The sequence below is a fragment of the Oncorhynchus kisutch genome, linkage group LG17 (assembly GCF_002021735.2).
Source record: "Oncorhynchus kisutch isolate 150728-3 linkage group LG17, Okis_V2, whole genome shotgun sequence".
Classification (NCBI taxonomy): domain Eukaryota; kingdom Metazoa; phylum Chordata; class Actinopteri; order Salmoniformes; family Salmonidae; genus Oncorhynchus; species Oncorhynchus kisutch.
In genome coordinates this window covers 56,904,501-56,930,233 of record NC_034190.2, presented here as the reverse complement: position 1 = coordinate 56,930,233, position 25,733 = coordinate 56,904,501, and the positions used below count along the sequence as shown (strand labels likewise).

The following is a 25,733-nucleotide window of genomic DNA, read 5'->3' as shown; positions in this document are numbered from 1 at the left end:
GACTGCCCACCCCAACTCACGCCCTGACCATACTAAATAATGACAAAACAAAGGAAATAAAGGTCAGAACGTGACAGTAGGCTGGAAGCAACAGAATGGAGTCGTGGTCAGTTTTTCCGAAAGGAGGGCGGGGGAGGGCCTTATATGCGTCGCGGAAGTTAGAATAACAATGATCCAGGGTTTTACCAGCCCTGGTAGCACAATCGATATGCTGATAGAATTTAGGGAGTCTTGTTTTCAGATTAGCCTTGTTAAAATCCCCAGCTACAATGAATGCAGCCTCAGGATATGTGGTTTCCAGTTTACATAGAGTCAATTAAAGTTCGTTCAGGGCCAACGATGTGTCTGCTTGTTGGGGAATATATACGGCTGTGATTATAATCGAAGAGAATTCCCTTGGTAGATAATGCGGTCGACATTTGATTGTGAGGAATTCTACGTCAGGTGAACAGAAGGACTTCAGTTCCTGTATGTTGTTATGATCACACCACGTCTCGTTAATCATAAGGCATACCCCCCCCCCCCGCCACTCTTCTTACCAGAAAGATGAATGTTTCTGTCGGCGTGATGCGTGAAGAAATCAGCTGGCTGTACCGACTCCGTTAGCGTCTCTCGAGTGAGCCATGTTTCCGTGAAGCAAAGAACGTTACAGTCTCTGTCTCTCTGGAATGCTACCCTTGCTCGGATTTCATCAACCTTGTTGTCAAGAGACTGGACATTGGCGAGTAGTATGCTAGGGAGTGGTGCACGATGTGCCCGTCTACGGAGCCTGACCAGAAGACCGCTTCGTTTGCCCCTTTTACGGCGTCGTTGTTTTGGGTCGCCAGCTGGGATCCGATCCATTGTCCTGGGTGGAAGGCAAAACACAGGATCCGCTTCGGGACAGTCATATTCCTGGTCATATTGATGGTGAGTTGGCGTTGCTCTTATATTCAGTAGTTCCTCCCGACTGTATGTAATGAAACCTAAGATTACCTGGGGTACCAGTGTAAGAAATAACACGTAAAAAAATAAATACTGCATAGTTTCCTAGGAACGCGAAGCGAGGCGGCCATCTCTGTCGGCGACGGAAGTTAAAAGGGATTTATTATTAAAAATGGTGATGTCTGAGCGTGTGTGCCTGCGAGTGAACTTGTGTTGAGCGCGTGTGTGTGCGCACGCCAGTGTGTAAAGTCTGCGTGGCATGTTTCATGAATCCCCATTTTCCATCAGTGTTGATGTGGCTTTGGGTTTGATCTTCCTGTTGGCTGCGTCTTATAAAAACCTGTCACGTCTTGTATATGCTAGCAGCTTAATAAAATGACTCTAAGCCATAAGATTGATAACATGTGGAAACAGCTATCATCTCTCAAATTGAAATGTGTACTGACCACTTTGTTGTGGAGGCTTAACATTCATGACCCGTGAACAGCCATTTTGTCTGCCAACGTTTCTTTTGAGATTCATCTTCATGTTTCACCCTGTAATTATCTAGAGGATATAAGGTTATGGAACTGACGCTTAGAGCAGATTTAGTTCAGTTGTAATGTGAAGAAAAGTTCATGCTGTTGCCCTCCCCTCCCTTATTTTTTAGTCTCTCAATTGTTTTGTTTGGTAAAAAGGAACTCAAGCCTTTGTCGATTTGGGGGAGAAAACAATATATAATGTCATAGTGCCTACCTCCTTAAGACAATGATTAACAACTCAGATATCTTGCCTGAAGAATGTAAATGGGGTTGCCAGCGCAATGTGAGATAAATTAGTAGTGCCTACTGTATATAAACTCAGACGCCCCATCAGCACAAGGCTGCTCGCCATCAGAGTACGGTGGACCTCAGGGGTCAGACATAGTTATTTATCTCCTGGAGTAGAATAGGCAGGACTTTAATCATCATCACAATAGTCCTGAATGCAAGTAAGACTTCTGATGAGCCCTTTTATCATCATGGGCTGCCTCAGAGAGTGTGCCAGACTGTCTGTTGAGCTGTCTGGACACGCTTGTCTTTGTCCGTCAGAGGGAGACTGACGTTTAATCAAAGCTGCAGTCTAGTGCCCCTATTGACTGTACTCTTATACCCTACATTACCCTCCTCTACCTTACATCGCCCAAATGGGGTTGTCTGGCACTGCTTTGTGTTTTTCAAGACAGGCCACTCGTTCCATCACTGTCAAATGGCAATATTCCACAATTTTTCAACCTTATATTCATTATCTCCAGCACCATACCAGTGTCTACATATACTGTATTAAAATCGCCATATGGTAGAGCATGGAAGAATCATGACGTTGTGTTTTTTCTTATTATCCGTAATTGGATTCTATATGTATAACAGTTGGTGATATTTGTCAGTCAACTTGAAATATGAGTGTTTCACTTTGAGTAACTCCTTGTTTGGAACCTGAAGGTTAAAGCAATGAAACTAAGGTCCCTGACCATTCATTTCTCACCCTCTTTGTGTTATTTTTCGGCTTTCATCTCTTGCCGTTCCACTAATTAATCCAGACATATCTTTGTTTTTATTTGGATTCTCTCTCGATCCAATTGGTCTCAAGGCCCTTCAGCAGTAAATTGTCCCTTGGCTGTGAAAAGTAGCAAGATGTTCAAATCCTTATACATTAACATGCTGTAAATGGGTCTCTGAGCTCCACATTTTGGGCAGAACTATTACACGCTCCTGGCCATGTGAAACAGATAACGTCTGGCACTAAGAGTCTCTTGGCTGCAAGGCTTTCTTGGGGGAAAGTGATTAAATGCCGTAGCAAAGACCCCACCCCCACCCCCACCCCCTCCAGCTGGTGTTCTGTATGGGGAAACAAATGGCTGTAAATACAATCTGAGGATGAAAGAGACAGCTTCGTGAATAAATACATTTATTTTAGAAAGTTTCCTTTGTCTGTTAATGGACTTTCAAGTAATTTCAACTGACAGCCTTGACTTCACCCAGACACATCACGTGGATTACTTGGCCAAATTCTACATGTAAAGCAAATTTTCTCTCATATGTACATTTGTTTGCATTGGCTGGCAGCAAGGTTTTTGTTGGATTTGATATTTGTCCAAATGTTCAAATATATACTGAGCAAATATATAAACGTAACATGTAAAGTGTTGGTACCATGTTTCATGAGCTGAAATAAAAGATCACAGAAATGTTCCACACGCACAAAAAGCGAATTTCTCTCAAATGTTGTGCACAAATTAGTTTACTTCCCTGTTAGCATTTCTCCTTTGCCAAGATAATCCATCCACCTGACAGGTGTGGCATATCAAGAAGCTGATAAAACAGCATGATCCTTACACAAGTGCACCATGTGCTGGTGACAATAAAATGCCACCTCTAAAATGTGCACAATGCATCAGATGTCTCAAGTTCTGAGAGAGCGTGCAATTGGCATGCTGACTGCAAAGAATTGAATGTTAATTTCTCTACCATAAGCCACCCCCAACTCCAGATAATTTAGCAGTACATCCAACCGTCCTCACATCCGCAGACCACGTGTAACCACACCAGCCCAGGACCTTCACATCCAGATTCTTCACCTGTGGGATCGTCTGAGACCAACCACATGGACAGTTGATGAAACTGAGGAATATTTATTTCTGTAATAAAGCCCTTTTCTTGGGAAAAACACATTCTGATTGGCTGGGCCTGGCTCCCCAGTGGGTGGACCTGGCTCCCAAGTGGGTAGACTTACGCCCTAACCAGCCCACCCATGGCTGCGTCCCTGCCCAGTTATCTGAAATCCAGAGATTAGTGCTTAATGAATGTATTTCAATTGATTGATTTCCGTATATGAACTGTAACTCAGTAAAATCATTGAAATTGTTCCATGTTGCGTTTATTTTTGCTCCGTATAGATTGATACATAGATTGAACTTTGCTGTAACTCCAAATTCCTTATGGTACCAAGATAAATCCAGTAAACATAATTTGGCTGATCACTTCAGGCATTTACTGCTTATCACACTGCCCAGTTTTAATGGCAACTGGGCCACTCTCCACTCCTGGGCCTCTTGAGGCCCGAAGCCAGACCTTTCCTTCCGGCTTTAGTAACGTCCTCCGAAGTCTCTTTCAGGCCTTGCCCCCAAGTGGACCCTAATATAGCTCCAGAACAGAAGACAGAGGACATCAGAGGACATCCAAAGGTCTTTGTTTCAAAAGCCAAATACCTCCTCATAGCCTATCTCTCATTCTGACATTCGTCTTGTTTTGGTGGTCTCTGGTTTTGTTGAAGTTGGAAGTAGGGGATGTCTGCGTCACAGATGGTTTCTCATAGGCTTGAAAGGCGAGCCGTGTGACCACAGTGCCTTGAAATGATAACAGTAAAGCGTGTCGTGGAATGCTACTGGACTTGACATTGTGGAACGATGGCTCTATTTCAAAGAAACTAAGGAAACCATGTTTGTTCTCCATAAATCTTGAATGGAGAATAAGCTCTCGTCTTATTAAGAAAATGTCACTTCATTGCTTTGATGGAGTCAGCAACTCTCTTCATAGTGACATACTGTATTTGTTATGACTGCTTTTTTCTGCAATATGTATCTTGTGCATTGTATGGATGTGGCTCCTTAGAAGAACAAATGTGTAGCTTATAGAGCTAAATCTACTCTGCAGGAAACTATTACGTTTTTGATAGCTGCAGGTTTGTGCTGAGTATTTATTTTCCCTATGGTAGCGCTCTTTAAAGGGTGATATCCAGAAGAGAATGTCTTCAAACGGGCCCCTGAAGGACACTTAATGTCATAGGAGCCTCTGGATCAAGTTTTAATAGAGGCACAGAGAACCCTTATGAAAAAAGATTGCAGTCAGAGTGCAGTATAACTGCAGTACACTGGAATACAACGGCAGTTAGTGAGTGAATTATAACCACAGTATGCTACAAATACTGCATCCAAAATAAAAAAATTCTTCCTGCAGTAATTTAGCAGTGTAACTGTAGTTAAAGTGCAGTATAACTGCAGTTCAACTGCAGTACACTGCAGATATTCTGCAATTACTGCGTCCAAAATACCACAATCGACAGCAGTTACTGCACTTTAACTGTAGTTTCAAAACCACAATATATTTTTCTAAGGGAATCATTGACCTCTGGCCTGTGAAGGACATATAAAACTGGTTGTTATGGAGAGGAACTGGATGATGTTTACTGCCTTTGAGGAAGCTTGCATGGGGCCATATGTGAATTTTCTAGTGCCATTCCTAATCCAGGTGTAAGGTTCATTTTTGTTCTAATAAATGGGGTAGATATACTCCATTTTAGCATTGCTTGCACTGATCTGTCTCGTATCTCGCAAAGACTAATGGGATGGATCAAACGTAGTTTGGCTACAACGTGGTGTCTAACACTAGATAATATTACCTAGGTGACATCGTCTGCTGAACCCCATTTCTGCCTCAAAGCTGTTTGAATTAATCATGGAGCTACCATAAAACATGCTGGGACTGTATGTCGACAACTTCAATGTAATTTAAGCAAGCCTTTTATGTCAATAAAGATAGAGCTAGAAAGCTAACTAGCTATGTCAGTAAGCTAGCTCAGAAGTTAGCTAAGCAGCTGATCAAGTCACAGCACTGGAGACCGACTTCCTTGCACAGAATTTGTGCAGGAGATAGCCACCACTTTGATCATTTTTTTCTCAAATTTGCAAACTATTAAATCACTGTCATAATGTGTTTAATCATTCAGTATAAACGCAACATGCAACAATTTCAAAGATTTTACTGAGTTACAGGTCATATAAGGAAATCAGCCAATTTAAATCAATTCATTAGGCCCTAATCTATGGATTTCACATGACTGGGGATACAGTTATGCATCTGTTGGTCACAGATACCTTAAAAAAAGTAGGGGCGTGACCACCAATTTGCCTCATGCAGTGCTACACATCTTCTTCGCATAGAGTTGATTAGGCTGTTGATTGTGGTCTGTGGAATGTTGTCCCACTCCTCTTCAATGACTGTGTGAAGTTGCTTGATATTGGCGGGAACAAGCTGTTTTACACATCGAGCCAGAGCATCCCAAACTTAATCGGTGACATGTCTGGTGAGTATGCAGGCCATGGAAGAACTGGGATATTTTCAGCTTCCAGGAATTGTGTACAGATCCATGCGACATGGGGCTGTGCATTATCATGCAGAAACATGAGGTGATGGCGGTGTGTATGAATGGCATGACAATGGGCCTCAGGATCTCGTCACGGTATCTCTGTGCATTCAAATTGCCATTGATAAAATGCAATTGTGTTTGTTGCCTGCCTATACAATAATCCCAGCGCCACCATGGGGCACTCTGTTTACAACGTTGAGCATACCGCTCGCCCACATGACGCCATACACATGGTCTACGGTTCTGAGGCCGGTTGGACATACTACAAAATTCTTTAAAATTATGTTGGAAGCAGCTTATGGTAGAGAAATTAACATTCAATTCTCTGGCAACAACTGCTGGTGAGAATTCCTGCCGTCAGCATGTCAATTGCTCCCTCAAAACTTGATACATCTGTGGCATTGTGTCGTGTGACAAAACTGCACATTTTAAAGTGGCCTTCTATTGTCCCCAACACAAGGTGCACCTGTGTAATGATCATGATGTTTAATCAGCTTCTTGATATGCCACACCTGTCAGGTGGATGGATTATTTTGGCAATGGAGAAATGCTCACCAACAGGGATGTTAATTGGGCTGCAATCCCGTTACCGGGATGATATGACAACAGCCACTGAAAGTGCAGGGCGCCAAATTCAAAATAACAGAAATCTCATAATAAAAATTCCTCAAACATACAAGTATCTTATACCGTTTTAAAGGTATTCTTGTTGTTAATCCCACCACAGTGACCGATTTCAAATAGGATTTACGGCGAAAGCACCACAAACGATTATGTTAGGTCAGCACCGAGTCGATTATGTTATGTTACGATTATGTTAGGTCAGAAAATGAATCACTAACCTTTGATGATCTTCATCAGATGACACTCATAGGACTTCATGTTACACAATACATGTATGTTTTGTTTGATAAAGTTCATATTTATAAAACAAAATCTGAGTTCACATTGGCACATTATTTTCACTATTTCCAAAAACAGCCAGTGATTTTGCATAGCCACATCAATTCAACAGAAATACTCATCATAAATGTAGATGATAATACAAGTTATACACATGGAATTATAGATATACCTCTCCTTAATGTAACCGCTCTGTCAGATTTCAAAAAAAGTTTACTGAAAAAGCAAACCATGCAATAATCTGAGACGGCGCTCAGAACAATCAAGTCAAAATAGCCGCCATGTTGTAGTCAACATAAACCATAAATGGCATGCTAAATATTCCCTTACCTTTTGAGGATCTTCATCAGAATGCACTCCAAGGAATCCCAGGTCCACAATAAATGCTTGATTTGTTCGATAATGTCCGTTATTTATGTCCAATTAGCTACTTTTGTTAGCGCGTTTTGTATACATATCCAAACGCTCGTTCTGGTCAGCGTTACGTCGGACAAAATCTTAAAAAAGTTACATTACAGGTCGAAGAAACATTTCAAACTAAGTACAGAATCAATCATTAGGATGTTTTTAATATTAATCTTCAATAAAGTTCCAACCGGAGTATTCCTTTGTGTTTTCAGGAGCCATGGAACGCAGGTCGTTATCATGTGCAATGCGCGCAGCCAGAAAATGGCTGACTGCCAGACACCTGATTCATTCTGTTGTCATTCAGTCCCACAACACAGTAGAAGCCTCATTCACATTTCTATAGACGGCATCTAGTGGAAGCCCTAGGAAGTGCAACATCATATCTCAAGCGGATTTCAATGGGAACTGTGTTGAGTACATTCCAGCCTCAGATTTCTCACTTCCTGCTTTGATTTCTCCTCAGGTTTTTGCCTGCCATGTGAGTTCTGTTATACTCACAGACATCATTCAAACAGTTTTAGAAACTTCAGAGTGTTTTCTATCTAATACTAATACTAATATGCATATATTAGCAACTGAGACTGAGGAGCTGGCCATTTACTTTGGGCACCTTATTCATCCAAGCTACTCAATACTGCTCCCCAGCCATAAGAAGTTAACAAATTCGTGCACAACATTTGAGAGAAATACGCTTTTTGTGCATATGGAACATTTCTATGATCTGTTATTTCAGCTCATGAAACATGGGACCACCACTTTACATGTTGCGTTTATATTTTTGTTCAGTGTAGCTAGCTAATTATTCTGCCTTATTCTTGGAGAGTCATATAAAAGAATAGGAAGTATGTTTTCATTGTTAAATTGCTGATGGTCTGGAATATTACAATTTGAATATGAGTTCTACGTCCTACAAGACAGGTTGCTTGAAGTACAAGCGTTGTCAAGATGCCGTAGGACTTCTGTGGTTAGAGGGCTGGTTGTGTGTGTGTGTGTGTTTACCAGCCCTCCAGTACTTTTTTTGCTAACTGTCCTGGCCTTCGTCCATCTGTCTCCAGTTACCTCCTGGCCCTGTGAGATTGGCATGCGCCTGTATTCATTGCTGATTGCTCTGTGTGTGTCTAATCGCTTCTCTGTAAGTGGCCTGCAGGACTTCTGGTGCTTAGGCAGGACTGGTGCCAGAACAAATCAGTTGGAAGGATATTTGATTTAAATAGGGGGCGCTTTTTTTTCATGGGACCTCCGATGTCTGCAAGTGCTGCACACATTTGTTTTTTCAAATAGAACTGCTGGGTCTCAAGGGACCCCCCTTCAAGCTAATGCCATACTCATTTTGTCCAGACAGCATCAGATAGAGTACAGTCGTTTTGAGAATGACACAAATACAAATTTTCAAAGTCTGCTGCCTCAGTTTGTATGTTGGCAATTTGCATATACTCCAGAATGTTATGAAGAGTGATCAGATGAATTGCAATTAATTGCAAGTCCCTCTTTGCCATGCAAATGACCCCAAAAAACATTTCCACTGTATTTCAGCCCTGCCACAAAAGGACCAGCTGACATCATGTCAGTGATTCTCTCGTTAACACAGGTGTGAGTGTTGACGAGGACAAGGCTGGAGATCACTCTGTCATGCTGATTGAGTTCGAATAACAGACTGGAAGCTTCAAAAGGAGGGCAGTGCTTGGAATCATTGTTCTTCCTCTGTCAACAATGGTTAACTGCAAGGAAACACGTGCCGTCATCATTGCTTTGTACAAAAAGGACTTCACAGGCAAGGACATTGCTGCCAGTAAGATTGCACATAAATCAACCATTTATCAGATCATCAAGAACTTCAAGGAGAGCGGTTCAATTGTTGTGAAGAAGGTTTCAGGGCACCCAAGAAACTCCAGCAAGTGCCAGGACTGTCTCCTAAAGTTGATTCAGCTGCGGGATCGGGGCACCACCAGTACAGAGCTTGCTCAGGAATGGCAGCAGGCAGGTGTGAGTGCATCTGCACACACAGTGAGGCAAAGAGTTTTGGAGGATGGCCTGGAGTTAAGAAGGGCAGCAAAGAAGCCACTTCTCTCCAGGAAAAACATCAGGGACAGACTGATATTCTGCAAAAGGTACAGGGATTGGACTGCTGAGGACTGGGGTAAAGTCATTTTCTCTGATGAATCCCCTTTCCCATTGTTTGAGGCATCCGGAAAAAGCTTGTCCGGAGAAGACAAGGTGAGCGCTACCATCAGTCCTGTGTCATGCCAACAGTAAAGCATCCTGAGACCATTCATGTGTGGGGTTGCTTCTCAGCCAAGGGAGTGGGCTCACTGACAATTTTGCCTAAGAACACAGCCATGAATAAAGAATGGTACCAACACATCCTTCGAGAGCAAATTCTCCCAACAATCCAGGAACAGTTTGGTGACGAACAATGCATTTTCCAGCATGATAGAGTATCTTGCCATAAGGCAAAAGTGAAAACTAAGTGGCTCGGGGAACAAAACATCAATATTTTGGGTCCATGGCCAGGAAACTCCCCAGACATTAATCCCATTGAGAACTTGTGGTCAATCCTCAAGAAGCGTGTGGACAAACAAAACCCCACAAATTCTGACAAACTCCAAGCATTGATTATGTAAGAATGGGCTGCCATCAGTCAGGATGTGGCCCAGAAGTTAATTGACATCATGCCAGGGCGAATTGCAGAGGTCTTGAAAAAGAAGGGTCAACACTGCAAAGACTCTTTGCATCAACTTCATGTAATTGTCAATAAAAGCCTTTGACACTTATGAAATGCTTGTAATTATACTTCAGAATTCCATAGTAACATCTGACAAAAATATCTAAAGACACTGAAGCAGCAAACTTCGTGGAAATTTATATTTGTGTCATTCTCAAAACTTTTGGCCACGACTGTACATGGGCTACACATACTGAGACAGAGGGGCGCTGTTTTGCTCGTTTGGATGATTTATCTGAGATTGATAGGTCTTTCTGTTGGTGCGCATCTCGGTCAAATAAATTATCAATATTACAAGGTACGATAGGGCAGGCCATGCCCCCTAAGCCCCGCTCATAATGCCGGCCTTGGGCTTAGGCAGAGCTGGTCCACCACAATTTACTGTTCTTTACTATTAATTAACGAGTGATTACACTGATTTGTCATTTCTCTCCCACAGATATTGATGAGTGTCAGGTCTATAATGGGGGCTGCCAGCACCGATGTGTCAACACCAGGGGCTCGTACTACTGCGAGTGCAACCCGGGCACCCGTCTGCACACAGATGGCCGGACTTGCATCGGTAAGATCCAGGGGAGGGTGTGGAGGGGTCACCTGAGGTCAAAGGGGTGCAGGGGGGTGAGGGAGGTTTGGGATGAATCAGGTGGATGTGGGCCAACGTGGATGTATTCTGTTGTTGCCCTCACCGTCTGGAAGCTAGGCCACGGGAGAAGCTGGGACTCACATCAAAGCAGTGAAAGAGGGGTCTCCACCTTCTGCTTGTGTCAAAAGGGGGAATCAAAGAGTCTGTTGTGCTGGCAGAAGACAAGCTTTCCCACTGTTCCCCAGCAGCCCTGTCAGAGCAGGTTTGTGTCTGGGCATATATAGTAGTGCAGTGTCTCCCTCTCTTCTTTCTCTCTCTCTCTCTCTCTCGCATATGTGTACATGCAAACACACTCTCTCGCTTAGATGTCATCTGTTACCGCACAGCGGGCCAGACGTCAATTCAACGTCTTTTCCACATTGGTTTAACGTAATTTCATTGAAATTATGTGGAAACAATGTTTATTCAACCAGTATGTGCCCAGTGGGTGGGAAGCCCCGAGGCCTGTTGAAACACAGTTGGCTTTGACCAGAGCTGGTCTGGATGAAATGTTAGTGTGCCTGTTATTTATAATTTCCACAGAGATACTCCAAATGGGCCCTAAATTACACTACCTCAGTTTGTGAATAGAATTCTGCAGAGTGATGACTTAGAGTGCAGGTGGCCAACCCCTTTTCCTGGAGAGCTACTGGGTGTGCAGGCTTTTGTTCCAGCATGGCACTAACATACCTGGTTCAGCTAATCAAGGTCTTACAGCTATTTAGTAGAAACAGGTGTGTTACTGTTAAAGCTGAGCTGGAACAAAATGTGCACCACTTAGAGCTCTCCAGGGTTGGCCACCCCAAATGCTGTCCTCTCAGCTCAACTACAAAGACTTTCAATCACATTGCTTTTCCTTTTCACCATTGAAGAGGCAGACCATGTGCTTTGACACACACTCTAATTTTAGATTCCCTGTAGTCTTTATGCACATCATCTGTGTGCAGTCCAGAAGCGCAGAATCAATAGAGTTATTTATTTAGATTTTAATCAGGCTGCTTTGAAGGCACAGAAACCTCTGATGGAGTGATGTGTCAAACAAACCGCCTCGTCATTCTCACGTTGTTTTTCACCAGGCCTCATTTTCCTCCTTTAAATGAAAGGCAGCTGATGAACTCAAGGATGCTCCAAACAGTAGAAAAACATAAGACATCCTTAACAAACTGTGTGTGATATGGCTTACTGAAAAATAACATGAGTAGTGTGATCCGACTTCGCAAAAGTTTAAATGAAAGACTCACTCTTGATAATGCTTCATTTCCTTTCAATGAAGTCCTCCCTTTCCCTGAACATTGTGTCGAACCATGTACGTCTGGCCTTTTAGATTATGAGCCCTAAGTAGTCTCAACTGTCCCCTTAGCATTCCCAGATGAACCAAACCGGCCAGGAAAGCAAGTCTCTCTCCCTCTTCACACTAGAGTGCTCTGGAGCCTCCCTCCACTAAGAGCTCTGTTCCTGTGATTCCTCCTGAAACCAGGAGCAAGTACTATAGAAGCTAACTGCAGACAGTCAGTCTCATTGGATCTTAGCACAGTCAAAAGAGCCAACTCATCCATCATTAGGAAAATGATCATTGTTCTTTGAGAATCAGTGAAACTTGGACCAACGCTATATCGCTACCTGGCTCACATATTGGCTATGTGGAGTGTTGATAGATTGCCCATTTGCTCTCCATTGTTTGTAAATCAATCTTCCCAAGCAACACTGTCCGCTGACTCATGTTGGCTTCCCCTGGGCACGTTGCCAGTCAGGGGAAGACCTGATACTTTCCACTGATAATCTCATGGCTTTCCTCCATAAACATAGGCCCTGTCCAGAAACAACCCATTTCCCCTATACCACTCTAGGTACTTTAGTAGATCTGACAGGACTAGGTGTAAGCAATATTGGTTAAGCCACTACCATATTGCTTATATCTATCCATTCCTGTCAGATATACTGTACATAAGGTTCCAATGGCCTAGAGGTTAGCGGCAGGGGTTGTTTCTGTACAAGGTCCACTGCAATGAGCCACGTAACTACCCCCTGCTGTCCGTACGCTTATTGGCACAACACGATGGCTCGCTAATGGAGCAGCAAAAAATGAATTATCTCCGGCATTTCTCTCCATAATAATTGGGCTTTTCTTCCGAGGTAGCAATTGAAGGGAAAACAGATTGGAGCAGAGTGTGCGATCATCACATTCCAAGGGTGGAGTGGAGATGGGGTACATTATAGTTTTTGTTTTGAAACTGGGACTCCCTTTTCTTAGTTCATCCAAATGAAAATGGAGGAGCTACTTCTCATAAAGAGATACAGTTCACCTTGGGTTATGATACATCCAATGTTTGAAACGATCTCGTGGTCTTTCGCTCTTTCTGAGAAAACATATAGACGAACACTTGCTCCTGCTGTCAGAGAAAGCAGACCTACTGTGCTTGTAATGTTCATAACAATTACTAGTCATTGTTAGGGCCAGGAGTTTATCCTGCTCTCATGAAAAACTCTGGGCCTGTGTCAATGTAGGTCATCGGAAACAAAAAACAATAGTGTCTGTCTGCATTAGACTTTGAGAGCATCGAAACATGTATTTTTTTCTTCATATGATAATAAATCAACGTTATTTGTGTACTATACATCACCTTTAATTGTTGATCTGTTGTCGCTCTCTCTGTGTGTTTGTCTCCAGCCGTCCGATCCTGTGCCGTCAGCAATGGAAGCTGTGAGCAGAACTGTGTGCAACTGTCCCCGGCTCACTACCAGTGTCGCTGCAGACCCAACTATCAGCTCGCAGAGGACGGCAAACACTGCATACGTAAGTGCCGCTAGACTGCCATAAAAAAAATGTCTGTCCGTGTAATATTCCATATGTTCAATATGAATCATAAAGTCATGTCCAGACACGGATCAGGTTGGTGGTCGTTTATCAAGTGTTGCATGGCTCACACATGTGTGTTCTGTGGTTGACTGATAGCAATGATCCACCATGAGGTGTCGCATTACGCTAGTTTTGTCAAAAACAATGAAATCAATGTTACTGCACTGTTGTGCCTAAACTTTATAGTGGATGTGGGTGTGCATGCAATTTCTAAGTCCATCTTGTCCTTGAATCTCCATGCAGCACAAACTTTTTTGTCTTTGTTTGCCATGTCAGAGATGAGGTGAAATGACAAAATGCTGACTGTGCTGGCTGTGCTAGCTGTGTTGACTTCGTTGGCTGTGTTGACTGTGCGGACTGTGTTGACTGTGTTGGCTTTGTGGTCTGTGCTTCAACAGCTCACTTCCTGTCTGTCTGTCTGTCTGGTCTGGTCCGGTCCTGTCGTGGATCCGAATAAACCTGATGCAAGTCCATGACTTTAACTCCAGCCTGGTGTTTTCCTTACCAACTCCACATTATTTTCTCAGACAAGGCTCATGAAAACCGTGGACAAACACCGCATTTAAACAAACTCAAATGCACATGTGGCCATCGTTGTTCCCCATGCCCATTTGGTATGACCGCATAAAGGCGTTTGACCGCATAAAGGCGTTTCATGGCTTGCAATGACTTTGAAACGTACTTAAAGGCTGGAGACGGCACTGATTATGTTCATCGATACTGTACTTACTAGCTTGTGTTAATGACTACTAGGCCAAACTATAGCACCCAGATTTCCTCCTGAAACGTACTTAAAGGCTGGAGACGGCACTGATTATGTTCATCGATACTGTACTTACTAGCTTGTGTTAATGACTACTAGGCCAAACTATAGCACCCAGATTTCCTCCTGCTAAAGATACAGTAGATAGAGGATACAGCTGTGCTGGAGTGGTTGGCTTCAGATATCGTGCCTGGCAGTCCTCAGTCCTTACCCAAAGCCCATTGGCAGCTCAGATCCTTTAACTTCAGACGGTTCTTATTGTGGTCGACAAGTAGATCTCAGATATATCATGTCGTATTTTATATATCAAGACATATGGACGTATTTAATATTCTTGGAATTTCACATTTTCAAAAAAAAAAAAAGCACTTTGAGAGATGTCAATGCTATTGTAGATCCAATAGGATTGAAGTTATATTTAAATGGTTTTGATACCAGACATGCATTAGCCCAATTTTAGCACTAAAGCGGGGGATACTTTTATATAAATATATTAGGATGTAATATAGAGAATGCAGCTATTTGGGAGTGAACACTGTAATAACCCTATATGTTAAATTACTGTGCACTTTGGCAGGCTTTGAAATTCCTCCTGTCTTTTATCAGACTCCAAGGTCTGAGAGAGAGACCAGTCCAACTAGGCCGTCATCGCCTTGGCGACCTCTGACCAATGGTCTGTCGTGCCAGCAGAATGACTGGTTAATGCAATCATCAGGAGGCTTACCAGAGTTCCGCTGTTGTTATGGTTACCGAACCCGATCCAAAAGCGACATATAGAAACGCATTAAATAGTTATCCACCTAGGGTGGATTTCAAACAAACCTGCATTGTGAAAAAGTAACATTGTTACTGCTGTATCAATTCTATCTATGGGCAGATGTGGACTTCTTCTACCTTTTCTGATTTTCTGTCCCTTTACAATATATGAAGCCATCTCCATTTCTTGCTTAGCTAGATGTGCACTGTCTAACATCGTCTACCATACATCAACAACTAACTACCAAGAAAAAAATCTAAAAAGCTTTAAAAAGTGCATAATTTCTAGTAAGTGGAGCTCCTTGGAAATTCACTCCTCGGGGGTGCAGACATGAAAGTAATTATGGCCTGTTCTGCACAGAGAAAGTAACCACACCACCATTTAACCACATTACCCATTTACTCTCTTAAATCCACAGGGGAGAAGGGCTAGCAAGAGGAAATGAAGTGTGTGTGTGTGTGTGTGTGTGTGTGTGTGTGTGTGTGTGTGTGTGTGTGTGTGTGTGTGTGTGTGTGTGTGTGTGTGTGTGTGTGTGTGTGTGTGTGTGTGTGTGTGTGTGTGTGTATCTGTCAGTCTGTGTATGTTGTAACGGTTTTGACTTGAGGTTATTGTTTGTAGGGGTGCCAGGTAGGTTGTGCCCACCAGAGAAAATATGGATTTTTCCTTTTGGTTTGGGAGGGAATGAGTCCCGTCTGGTTTGTCAAGTCAACACCAATACAAAGAACTCATGTAAAAGTCAGGATGGACATACACTTTTCATAAACCCTTAAAACATTGGAAATAACTTCAAAACAACTGTGTTCTTTCGCGTGGGTTGTATTACCAACATAAATGATCACACACATAATAATATAACAAATAATGAGCTCTGGTTCCTCCAGAAAAGTCCCATACTTCGGGCCTAAAAGAGTCCAGCCTGGTAAATGAGTTCAGTGAACTCAAGTGACCTCATAAAGTGTAGCGTAAACCCAGTCTCAATCATACAATCAAAATATAAACTATTTTACCACACAACCATGAAAAATATCACATCTCAATAAGTCTTAAATCATCACGGTATACATCACTCTAAAACAAATGAAATACTGTATGCAAAATAGTTCTAGTCAGTCGGTCAGTCAGACAATCCAATCCGCCAACAGATCTCCAGAGGTGAAAGGCCATGAAGAACCAACAGAGAACAACAGATGTGTAGTCCAAAGGAAGCAATGAGTGGATCCGATCCTGGTTAAACTTGCGACTAGGCTACAAAGCACACTTTTAAATACAACAAAACAAACGGAGTAAAGAAGCTTCGGAACTGAGGGTTGAACACATCCTCATTCGCTTCTCCATCACCACCCCACTTTGAGCAGCTGATGCTAGCTATTTCATTGGGAATTAAAAGGGAAGCGCCCTATTGGAAGGAGAAGCACTGAGACGTTCAGGGGCGTCACAATGTGTCTGTGTATGTTGCTTATGTGTATTATGCATATGTCTCTATTAGTCAGAGAGAGAGAAAGGCTGACAAGTGAATATTATGAAATGTGTGTGTGTGTGTGTGTGTGTGAATGTTTCTTTCAATGTTCATGTGTGTGTACTCATCCCATGTAACTGTATTTCAGTAAGAATCCCCTGTGCAGACAGAAATGGGGGCTGTATGCACACCTGCAAGAATGACGGAGGAAGAGCTCAGTGCAACTGTCTTCCTGGATACATACTGGCACAGGATAGCAAAAACTGTGAAGGTAAATATCCATCATTTGCTAAATGAGTCTGGTGATGATTTTATTGGTTATGGTGGTGATGAGGATTATGATGATAATGCTAAAAAGCAAGTAGTTCAAAGTTGTGTGTGTTTGTCCCAGACATTGATGAGTGTGAGACCGACAAAGCTGCTTGTGCCCACGGTTGCCATAACACCCAGGGCTCCTTCACCTGTGTCTGTAACCCAGCATACGAGTTGGGTGCCGATGGCAGGAAATGCTATCGTAAGTCAACTCCCATTCACTCTGTCAACTATCATTTTCACTCAGTCAACTTCCATTCTCTCTGTCAACTCTCATTCACTCAGTCAACTCCCATTCACCCTCAGTCAACTCCCATTCACCCTCAGTCAACTCCCATTCACCCTCAGTCAACTCCCATTCACCCTCAGTCAACTCACATTCTTTCTCAGTCTTCTCACGTTCACTCTCATTCAACTGTTATTCTCTTTCAGTCAACTCACATTCATTTTGTCAACTCACATTCACTCTCAGTCCTGTTATTCACTTTGTCAACTCCCATTCTCTCTCAGTCAACTATCATTCCCTTAGTCAACTCCTATTCACCCTCAGTCAGCTCCCATTCCCTCTGTCAACTCTCATTCACTCTCACTCAACTCCAAAGCGCAGATCAGCAGAACTTCACAATGCAACGATAATCCTATATTCTGGGCATGTGGCCATATTTCTTTCTCGTAAGGAATCGAGATGGAGATCGTGAATGGTTGTGAGACTGCCAACGGAGGCTGTTCCCAAAAGTGCCAACACTCCACCCTCGGACCTGTCTGCAGCTGTCACCATGGTTACCACCTGGACGATGACCTCAGGACATGTGTGGGTGAGCAAAGAGCAGTTTGATCGATATGGAGTGATTTTTATCTGCAAATAATTTAGAATTTTACATGAATTCAAAGTTATTGAAAAAATTGCCACTAAAATCTCTCCATAGACAGACTTGTCAACAACGACTGTGTATGTTTCAGACTTGGACGAGTGTGAGGTAGGAAGCTCGTGCTGCGAGCAGGACTGTACCAACTATCCCGGGGGTTACGAATGCTACTGCGGGGCTGGCTACCGTCTCAATTCGGATGGGTGTGGCTGTGATGGTACGTTCTATTAAGCAACATAACTTCCTTGATCAAAATTGGATCAAATATGTTTTTTAATTTTTTATATATCTACACAGTGTTATGACTTACTGCTTACTTAAAGACATCAACAGAATCTAAATCTGTCAAGATTGTAATAGTTGGCTCTTCCCAATATACTGTACACAGTATGTATACCACAAAGGGGCAAATTGGATGGTGCCAATAATCGCAGTCTTGGCAGATTTGAGTTCCGTTGTTGATGTTTCTAAGCAGGAAGACACCCCGCTGTGTACGATGATGTCATGTCATGATGATGCTGAACCTATGGTGCTCTTTAATGCCATTTTCTGTGCTGTTTTAATAAGGGTGCTTGCTTCAACTGTAACAATTTAAACCACTGACACTACCATTTAATTTAAAATTTTTAAATTTTACCTTTATTTAACCAGGCAAGTCAGTTAAGAACAAATTCTTATTTTTTCTTATTTTCAATGACGGCCTAGGAACAGTGGGTTAACTGCCTGTTCAGGGGCAGAACGACAGATTTGTACCTTGTCAGCTCGGGGGTTTGAACTTGCAACCTTCCGGTTACTAGTCCAACGCTCTAACCACTAGGCTACCCTGCCGCCCCATTAAATATATTTTAGACTGCTGAAGCAAGCACATACATTTTCTTCAGGAAATCTGCATTTTCTGGTTGTTGATGTTGCAGATGTCGATGAGTGTCTGGTAGACAACGGAGGCTGTGACCATACCTGCCAGAACACAGCCGGCTCCTTTCAGTGCTACTGTCACCTAGGACACCGGCTAGATGAGAACCGTGTCTCTTGTATTCGTAAGTGGAATAGATATGAATCCTGTCTTGGTGGTAGCCAGGAGTTTTTCTGACCTGATTGTAACCTGACTATGAAAAACTCTGGGCCTTAGTGGTAGGCTATAACTGGCAGTACAAGTTAAAGGCTATAGCTAGGGCCCAGAGTTTACAAGCAACAAATTGCTTTATGTTAATAAGTGGCATGCTCAACTGGATATTAGTTTGGAGAGAAAGTGTGCAAGGAGAATGACAATGACTGTTGTACTTTCTCCCTCCAGCCCTGGAGGGGGCAGTAGAGGCGTTGGAGAGGAGCAGTCGCATCGCAGTAGAGCGCCCTCTGCCCCAGATAACCCTGCTGGGGGATTACTTCCAGCCGCTAGAGCGTTATGACGACTACGAGGAGGACAGCCTGGGAGAGCTGCGGGCCCAGAGCACCCTCACCCAGACCTTTGGTATACATACACCTGTAGTAACATCTACATAAGGCTGTCGTAACACCTATACAAGCAGCTTATAAGCAGTTCCTTAACAGCTTGTTTGCACCGATGTAGAATTTGGTTCTTTTTTAAGATTACTCCAAGTCCTTTTCCCAATATTTATCTACGTATACAGTACCAGTCAAAGGTTTGGACACACCTACTCATTCAAGGGTTCTTCTTTATTTTTACTATTTCCTACATTGTAGAATAATAGTGAAGACATCAAAACTATGAAATGACACATATGGAATCATGTAGTAACCAAAAAAGTGTTAAACAAATCAAAATATATTTTGGATTATAGATTCTTCAAAGTAGCCAGGCTTTGCCTGTAAGGGGTGCATACTGGCGGCAGAGAAGTCAGGCGCAGGAGAGCAAAAACTGTGTTACAACGGCGCAGTTTAATAATAAATTCACCGTAAATAGAACAATCAATACAATGTGTATAAAACCTGTCCAACACCAGAAATAATGTGGGGGGGGAAGAGGGTTAAATAGACAATATGTAATGATGGAATTGAAACCAGGTGTGTGGGAAGACAAGACAAAGCAAATGGAAAATGAAAAATGGATCAATGATGGCTAGAAGACCGGCGACGCCGAACGCCGCCTGAACAAGGAGAGGAACCAACTTCGGCGGAAGTTGTGACATTGCCTATGACAGCTTTGCACACTCTTTCAGCCTTTCAGCCAGCTTCAAGAGTATTTTCTTCTACCAGATCTATTGTGGTATATTCTCCTACATTCAATTTCCACAAACTTCAAAGTGTTTCCTTTCAAATGGTATCAAGAATATGCATATCCTTGCTTCAGGGCCTGAGCTACAGCCAGTTAGATTTGGGTATGTAAATCTAAAGAAAAGTCATGGAATGAGTAGGTGTGTCCAAACTTTTGACTGCTACTGTATATTTTTTTACTTCTTATTCCTCTTCCTTCTTCTCCTCTTCTTCCACCTCCCCAGTGTGTCTAAACAACACGTTTGGTTACGACTGCAGCCTGACATGTGACGACTGTTCCAACGGTGGCGTTTGTGACATGGAGGAGGGCCACTGTGACTGTCCTGATGGGTGGACAGGCGTTGTCTGCAACCAGAGTGAGTGAAGCCATGCAGAGAAAACAAAACATCAAAACATCAACAGGGTTTAAACCCTCAAAGTCACAGGTGATGCTGATCACCTGAGAATGTATTTACTAGGAACTAAACAAAGGAAACCAATGTAAATATGGAGGGGACTGCAAAACATTTCCTTTGCAAAAAGTTTTGCAACAGTTTGCTATAGTGTACACTCATGAATACACCCCTGTTGTGTTACTAGTCATCTAAGTTCGAACCAAATGTTTCTCTATCTATTGCTGGGTGAAGCTATAAAAGTGGCCTACCTTATGTTTAAATGGAATTCACATTCTGTCAGACATGATCATCCTACAGAAAATTCCGTATTTTGATGATGTATCTACCGTGTATAGCTTTGTTGAGAGAAATAACGCCCTACCTCTGTCTCTGCTTCTCACACCCTCTCTCGCTCTCGCTCTCCTCCCCTTTGCCCAGCTTGTCCAGAGGGCACCTTTGGCAGGAACTGCTCCTTCAGCTGTAAGTGTAAGAATGGTGCCACCTGTGACCCTGTAAACGGGCACTGCCGCTGCCCGCCTGGCATCAGCGGGGACATGTGCCAGGATGGTGAGTTGGCACAGATTCATGTTATCATACAGCACTGGATCAAAATGGCATTGCTTTCTCTCAAAAATTTACAATTTATTTAGCTTACAATTGAACCAATGGAATTGTCCTAAAAGTGCAACTCTTAATATTGGTGCACATTATAATATGTTGTACTTTCTACTCTTGCCTCTGTGTCTCTGTGCTCTGTAGGCTGTCCTAAGGGCCTGTATGGGAGACTTTGCAATAAGAAGTGTAACTGTGCCAATAACGGGCGCTGCCATCGTACCTATGGAGCTTGCCTGTGTGATCCCGGGCTCTACGGGCGCTTCTGTCATCTAAGTGAGTGGAATGATGTCTCGTTGCCTCTCCACCTCTACCTGTAGTTTATTTCGCTCTATTTCCTTTATGTCAGTGGTTCCCCAAAACGTTTCGCCCCCTTCTGTCATAGGGGAACATCCCACACTATTTCTATGGGCACAAGCACTGTCCATGACTGTTCTCACCCCTCTTGTTGGAGGAGAGAACATTTTGCAGGTTTATATCTTATTTCCTGCAATTCTATATGTTTTGCCATGGTGTGGATAGTTTTTGTTTGTTGCCATTTTAAAGAAAATGTCCTGCAATTATATGCATTTTGATATGGGGTGGAGAGAACATTTTGTGGTTTTAAAGCTAATTTCCTACATTTCTCTGCATTTTGCCATGTCTTATATGTGTTCATGTGACACTGTATCTGAGTGGCTCAAACATTAGAACATTTTCTCCCTGAATGTCAAAACCAATGGGCAAAAAAACCTTAGTTAAAAAACATTATCTGACCTCGGCTAGTTGATCTGGACATTTCTGACAAGTTATAAATAGCTCTCTAAGGTCTGCAATGACTGACGTGACAAAAGGACAACTGATGATGCGCTACCCAATTTAGAAATCGCACCTTGTGCAATCTACTATTACAACTTTCAAGAGTAAATTGAAAGTCAGACTGAGTTCCTTAAAAACCCAGCATGCTCCACAGTTTGGGAACCACTGCTTTATGTAATCCTTTCACTCCCTGTAGCCATTTCTCTGATTGACAGGACCAGTGATTACCTCAAGGAAGGACTCATTCCTGATACATCTGGATCTTACTGTGAACTGGGGCTGTTCGGCCACTAGAATTGCTGATCTTGGATCAGGTCCCCTCTGTTGTGATCAATATGATCTAAAAGGCTAAACTGATCCTAAATCAGAACACCAACTCTAAGATGCTTTATTTGATTTGAGTTATTAGGATCCCCGTCATCCGACGTCAATGGTGAGAGCTCATCTTACTGGGGTCCAACACACAACGGAAAATACATTACAGACAAAATACTTTACAATTTACATAATTGTAAAAACTTTAACGTGTGTGTGTGTGTGTGTGTGTGTGTGTGTGTGTGTGTGTGTGTGTGTGTGTGTGTGTGTGTGTGTGTGTGTGTGTGTGTGCATCTATCAGTTACACATACATGTCAGTACATACACACAACAAGTAGGTCACATGGGGGAGAGGCGTTGTGCCGTGAGGTGTTGCTTTATTTGTTTTTTTAAACCAGGTTTGCTGTCCACTTGCGCTATATTAGATGGAGTTCCGTGCACTCATGAACCTGTATAATACTGTTAGTTTCCTTGAATTTGTTCTGGACCTGGAGTCAGTAAAAAGACATGTGGCATGTCTGGTGGGGTACGTGTGTGTGTTAATGCTGTGTGTAAGTTGACTATGCAAGCAATTTGGACAAACATGAATGTTTCTTATGAATACAAGAAGTGTTTGTCAGTCTTTCCTCAACTCTTAGCCAAGAGAGACTGGCATGCATAGTATTAATATTAGCGTTCTGATTACAATGAAGAGCAAGACGTGCTCATATTGTCCATATGACTGGACAATAATCAAGATAAGATAAAACCCATATTTATGAATAAGGGCCTCGGACCTCTCTTCCCCTGCACTACCATGTAAATAGTTGGGCAGTGTGTACCTTATCAGGCCTGCAGTCCTGTTTAAGGCTTGGTGTGCCGTCTCTCCCCAGCGTGTCCTAAGTGGGCGTTCGGCCCTGGCTGCTCGGAGGAGTGCCAGTGTGTCCAACAGAACACCCTAGAGTGCCACCGCAACCATGGCCTCTGTGTCTGCAAACCAGGCTACCAGGGAAAGAACTGCCAGGAGGGTCAGTGGTCCAGAAGATGTTCTGCACACACGCATGAGCGTACCCAGACACAAGCATACACCCGCATGAGCGTACCCAGACACAAGCATACACAGACATGAGCGTACCCAGACACAAGCATACACCCACATGAGCGTACCCAGACACAAGCATACACACACATGCACATGCACACGTATGTGCACATGCACACATAAACACACACACGCATTCACATATACATATACCTATGTACATGCACGCACACACACACAGACACACAAACACAACACGCATACGTCAATGGAATGGTTCTATCTGGCTTGATCTCGGTCCAGGAAACAGGCCCTAAATGTGTAACCAGTACCTTTAACCCACTTTTGCTCCTCTCCTCTAGAGTGTAATAGAGGATACTATGGCCTGGCCTGCAAGAGGACATGTCAGTGTCCATCTGGGGTACCCTGTGATCATGTGACAGGGGAGTGTCTGAGCCAGTGCCCACCTGGCTTCCATGGGGACAACTGTGACCTAGGTGGGTACAGTGCATGGCATGCCAACGCAGACCAATGCAGAATAGTACTTTCTTGTCCATGTATTGGGAACAGAAATGTGTATTTCTTGTTTCTTCTAACTCCCTCAGGCGAGACAACATAAAAAGCTTGCAGACATGCACACAGACACACACACTCGCACTTGCACACATGCACAGTATGGCATCTAAGTCTATTGCACTCATTCTCTGTCATGGCTAGATTCCAAAGCGACTGGTTTCATGTTTGTTTTTGCTAGTTTTCTCATGGTGTTTCTCATGGACTCAGTCTTTCATACACCAGTAGTTGAAGCTGTTTATGAGTTTGTCTTCTTTTAGATGTGGTACTCAACACTGGTCTTCTGTTTTCCCCTCTCTTGAGGTTTGTGTTGAGCAGTTACACAATAATCAACAAGAGATGGATGGGGTGTCTCCAACTCTGGTCCTGGAGAGCTACTGGCCTGGGTGTGCAGGGTTTGGTTCTAACCCAATTCCAACAGACCTGCTTCACCTAGGGCCCTATAAAATCTGTGTTCCGGACAGAATCACGGAATCCAGAAAAGAAAACTAAATTCAACAATATTAAAAAATGTATTCAAAACAACTAGTAGAAAATCAACTAAATGTATTGAACTTATTAGAAAATGCATGGATTTGCCCAAGTTATTCATAAGAGAACAACAAAATGCATGGATTTGCCCAAGTTATTCATAAGAGAACAACAAAATGCATGGATTTGCCCAAGTTATTCATAAGAGAACAACAAAATGCATGGATTTGCCCAAGTTATTCATAAGAGAACAACAAAATGCATGGATTTGCCCAAGTTATTCATAAGAGAACAACAAAATGCATGGATTTGCCCAAGTTATTCATAAGAGAACAACAAAATGCATGGATTTGCCCAAGTTATTCATAAGAGAACAACAAAATGCATGGATTTGCCCAAGTTATTCATAAGAGAACAACAAAATGCATGGATTTGCCCAAGTTATTCATAAGAGAACAACAAAATGCATCAGTGATTTGTATTATCCTGCAACTTCCTGAAACGGCACTTGTGTGTGTGTGTGGTGCGCATATGTGTAACCGTTAGCGATGACGCTAATGACAACCTTCTTCTGGTAGAGATGGAAAGGCTCTCCCAAAAACCTTCTCCATTATATGTAAACTACAAAGTAACCTATGCCTACCTGGTATATCATAATCATTTGTATCAATCCAGTGGCCATTTGTTTTGCAAACTCTGCGATCACATGAGCTCTACAGAGACATTGCTAACCAAACAAAGGTATCTTGCTGGTGCTTACTTGCATATATTCTATTTTTCTAAGACCTCAAAAGTGGTCTCCTGATGTGGTTTAAAGCTCCAATGCAGCTGTTTTTATCTCCATATCAAATCATTTTTGGGTAACAGTTAAGTACCTTGTTGTGAATTGTTTTCAATTAACATTGTCAAAAAGAAACACAAATAGCTTCATAGCGAAGGGCAATTTCTCAAGTAAGACTTTTGCTAAGACTGCCTGGGAGTGATCTGAAAATATGCTGTTATTAGTAGAGTTTTGGAACTCTTTCTTATTGGTCTATTTAACTCATTTACTGCATGGTGATGTCACCATGGAAGGCCAAAACTCCATCCCACTAAAACAAGCTGAAATTTCAGGCAGTCTTTTCAAACAGCTCTATAAAATAAAATATAAAACGCAGGTATATCACATTTTTGACTGCACTCGGCCGTTAAACATTTTTGTGGACTTTTGTGGACATCATTTTTTTGTTTTCTATAAATTAAAGTGTGATTTTGAGAGTGAATACCTGAAAGAATTGGAATAAACACAAAACGGAATCAGGCAAACATTTTTCTTTAAATGTATAGGGTACTATTCACCTAATCAAGGTCCAGACTGAAGAATTACCTGTACTAGCTGCACGTCAGAACCTTGATTATTTGAAACATGTGTTAGTGCTGGAGTGGAACAAAAGCCTATACACCCTGTAGCTCCCCAAGGACAGGAGTTGGAGACCCCTGTATTGGAGTCATTAGGTCTGAGCAGATGTGCTCATTATGGGGTGACATTTTGACAATGGAAAAAAGCAGAGCTCACATCACCCCCACACCAACTGACGTACAGCA

At 42.6% G+C, this 25,733-nt stretch overlaps 1 protein-coding gene across 2 annotated transcripts in view; it reads left to right on the top strand.

The window, feature by feature from the left end:
• The window catches only part of LOC109907000 (multiple epidermal growth factor-like domains protein 6), a 78,985-nt gene that overhangs the window by 15,391 nt on the left and 37,861 nt on the right, over nt 1-25,733 (top strand). For both annotated transcript variants that reach the window (XM_031794136.1, XM_031794135.1), the window contains exons 2-14: nt 10,560-10,682; nt 13,411-13,536; nt 16,724-16,846; nt 16,967-17,089; nt 17,565-17,702; nt 17,848-17,970; nt 18,668-18,790; nt 19,048-19,221; nt 20,210-20,341; nt 20,798-20,926; nt 21,119-21,247; nt 22,957-23,091; nt 23,468-23,602. In XM_031794136.1, coding sequence (XP_031649996.1) covers nt 10,560-10,682; nt 13,411-13,536; nt 16,724-16,846; nt 16,967-17,089; nt 17,565-17,702; nt 17,848-17,970; nt 18,668-18,790; nt 19,048-19,221; nt 20,210-20,341; nt 20,798-20,926; nt 21,119-21,247; nt 22,957-23,091; nt 23,468-23,602 — 1,713 coding nt within the window. The remainder of the gene's footprint in view (nt 1-10,559; nt 10,683-13,410; nt 13,537-16,723; nt 16,847-16,966; nt 17,090-17,564; nt 17,703-17,847; nt 17,971-18,667; nt 18,791-19,047; nt 19,222-20,209; nt 20,342-20,797; nt 20,927-21,118; nt 21,248-22,956; nt 23,092-23,467; nt 23,603-25,733) is intronic.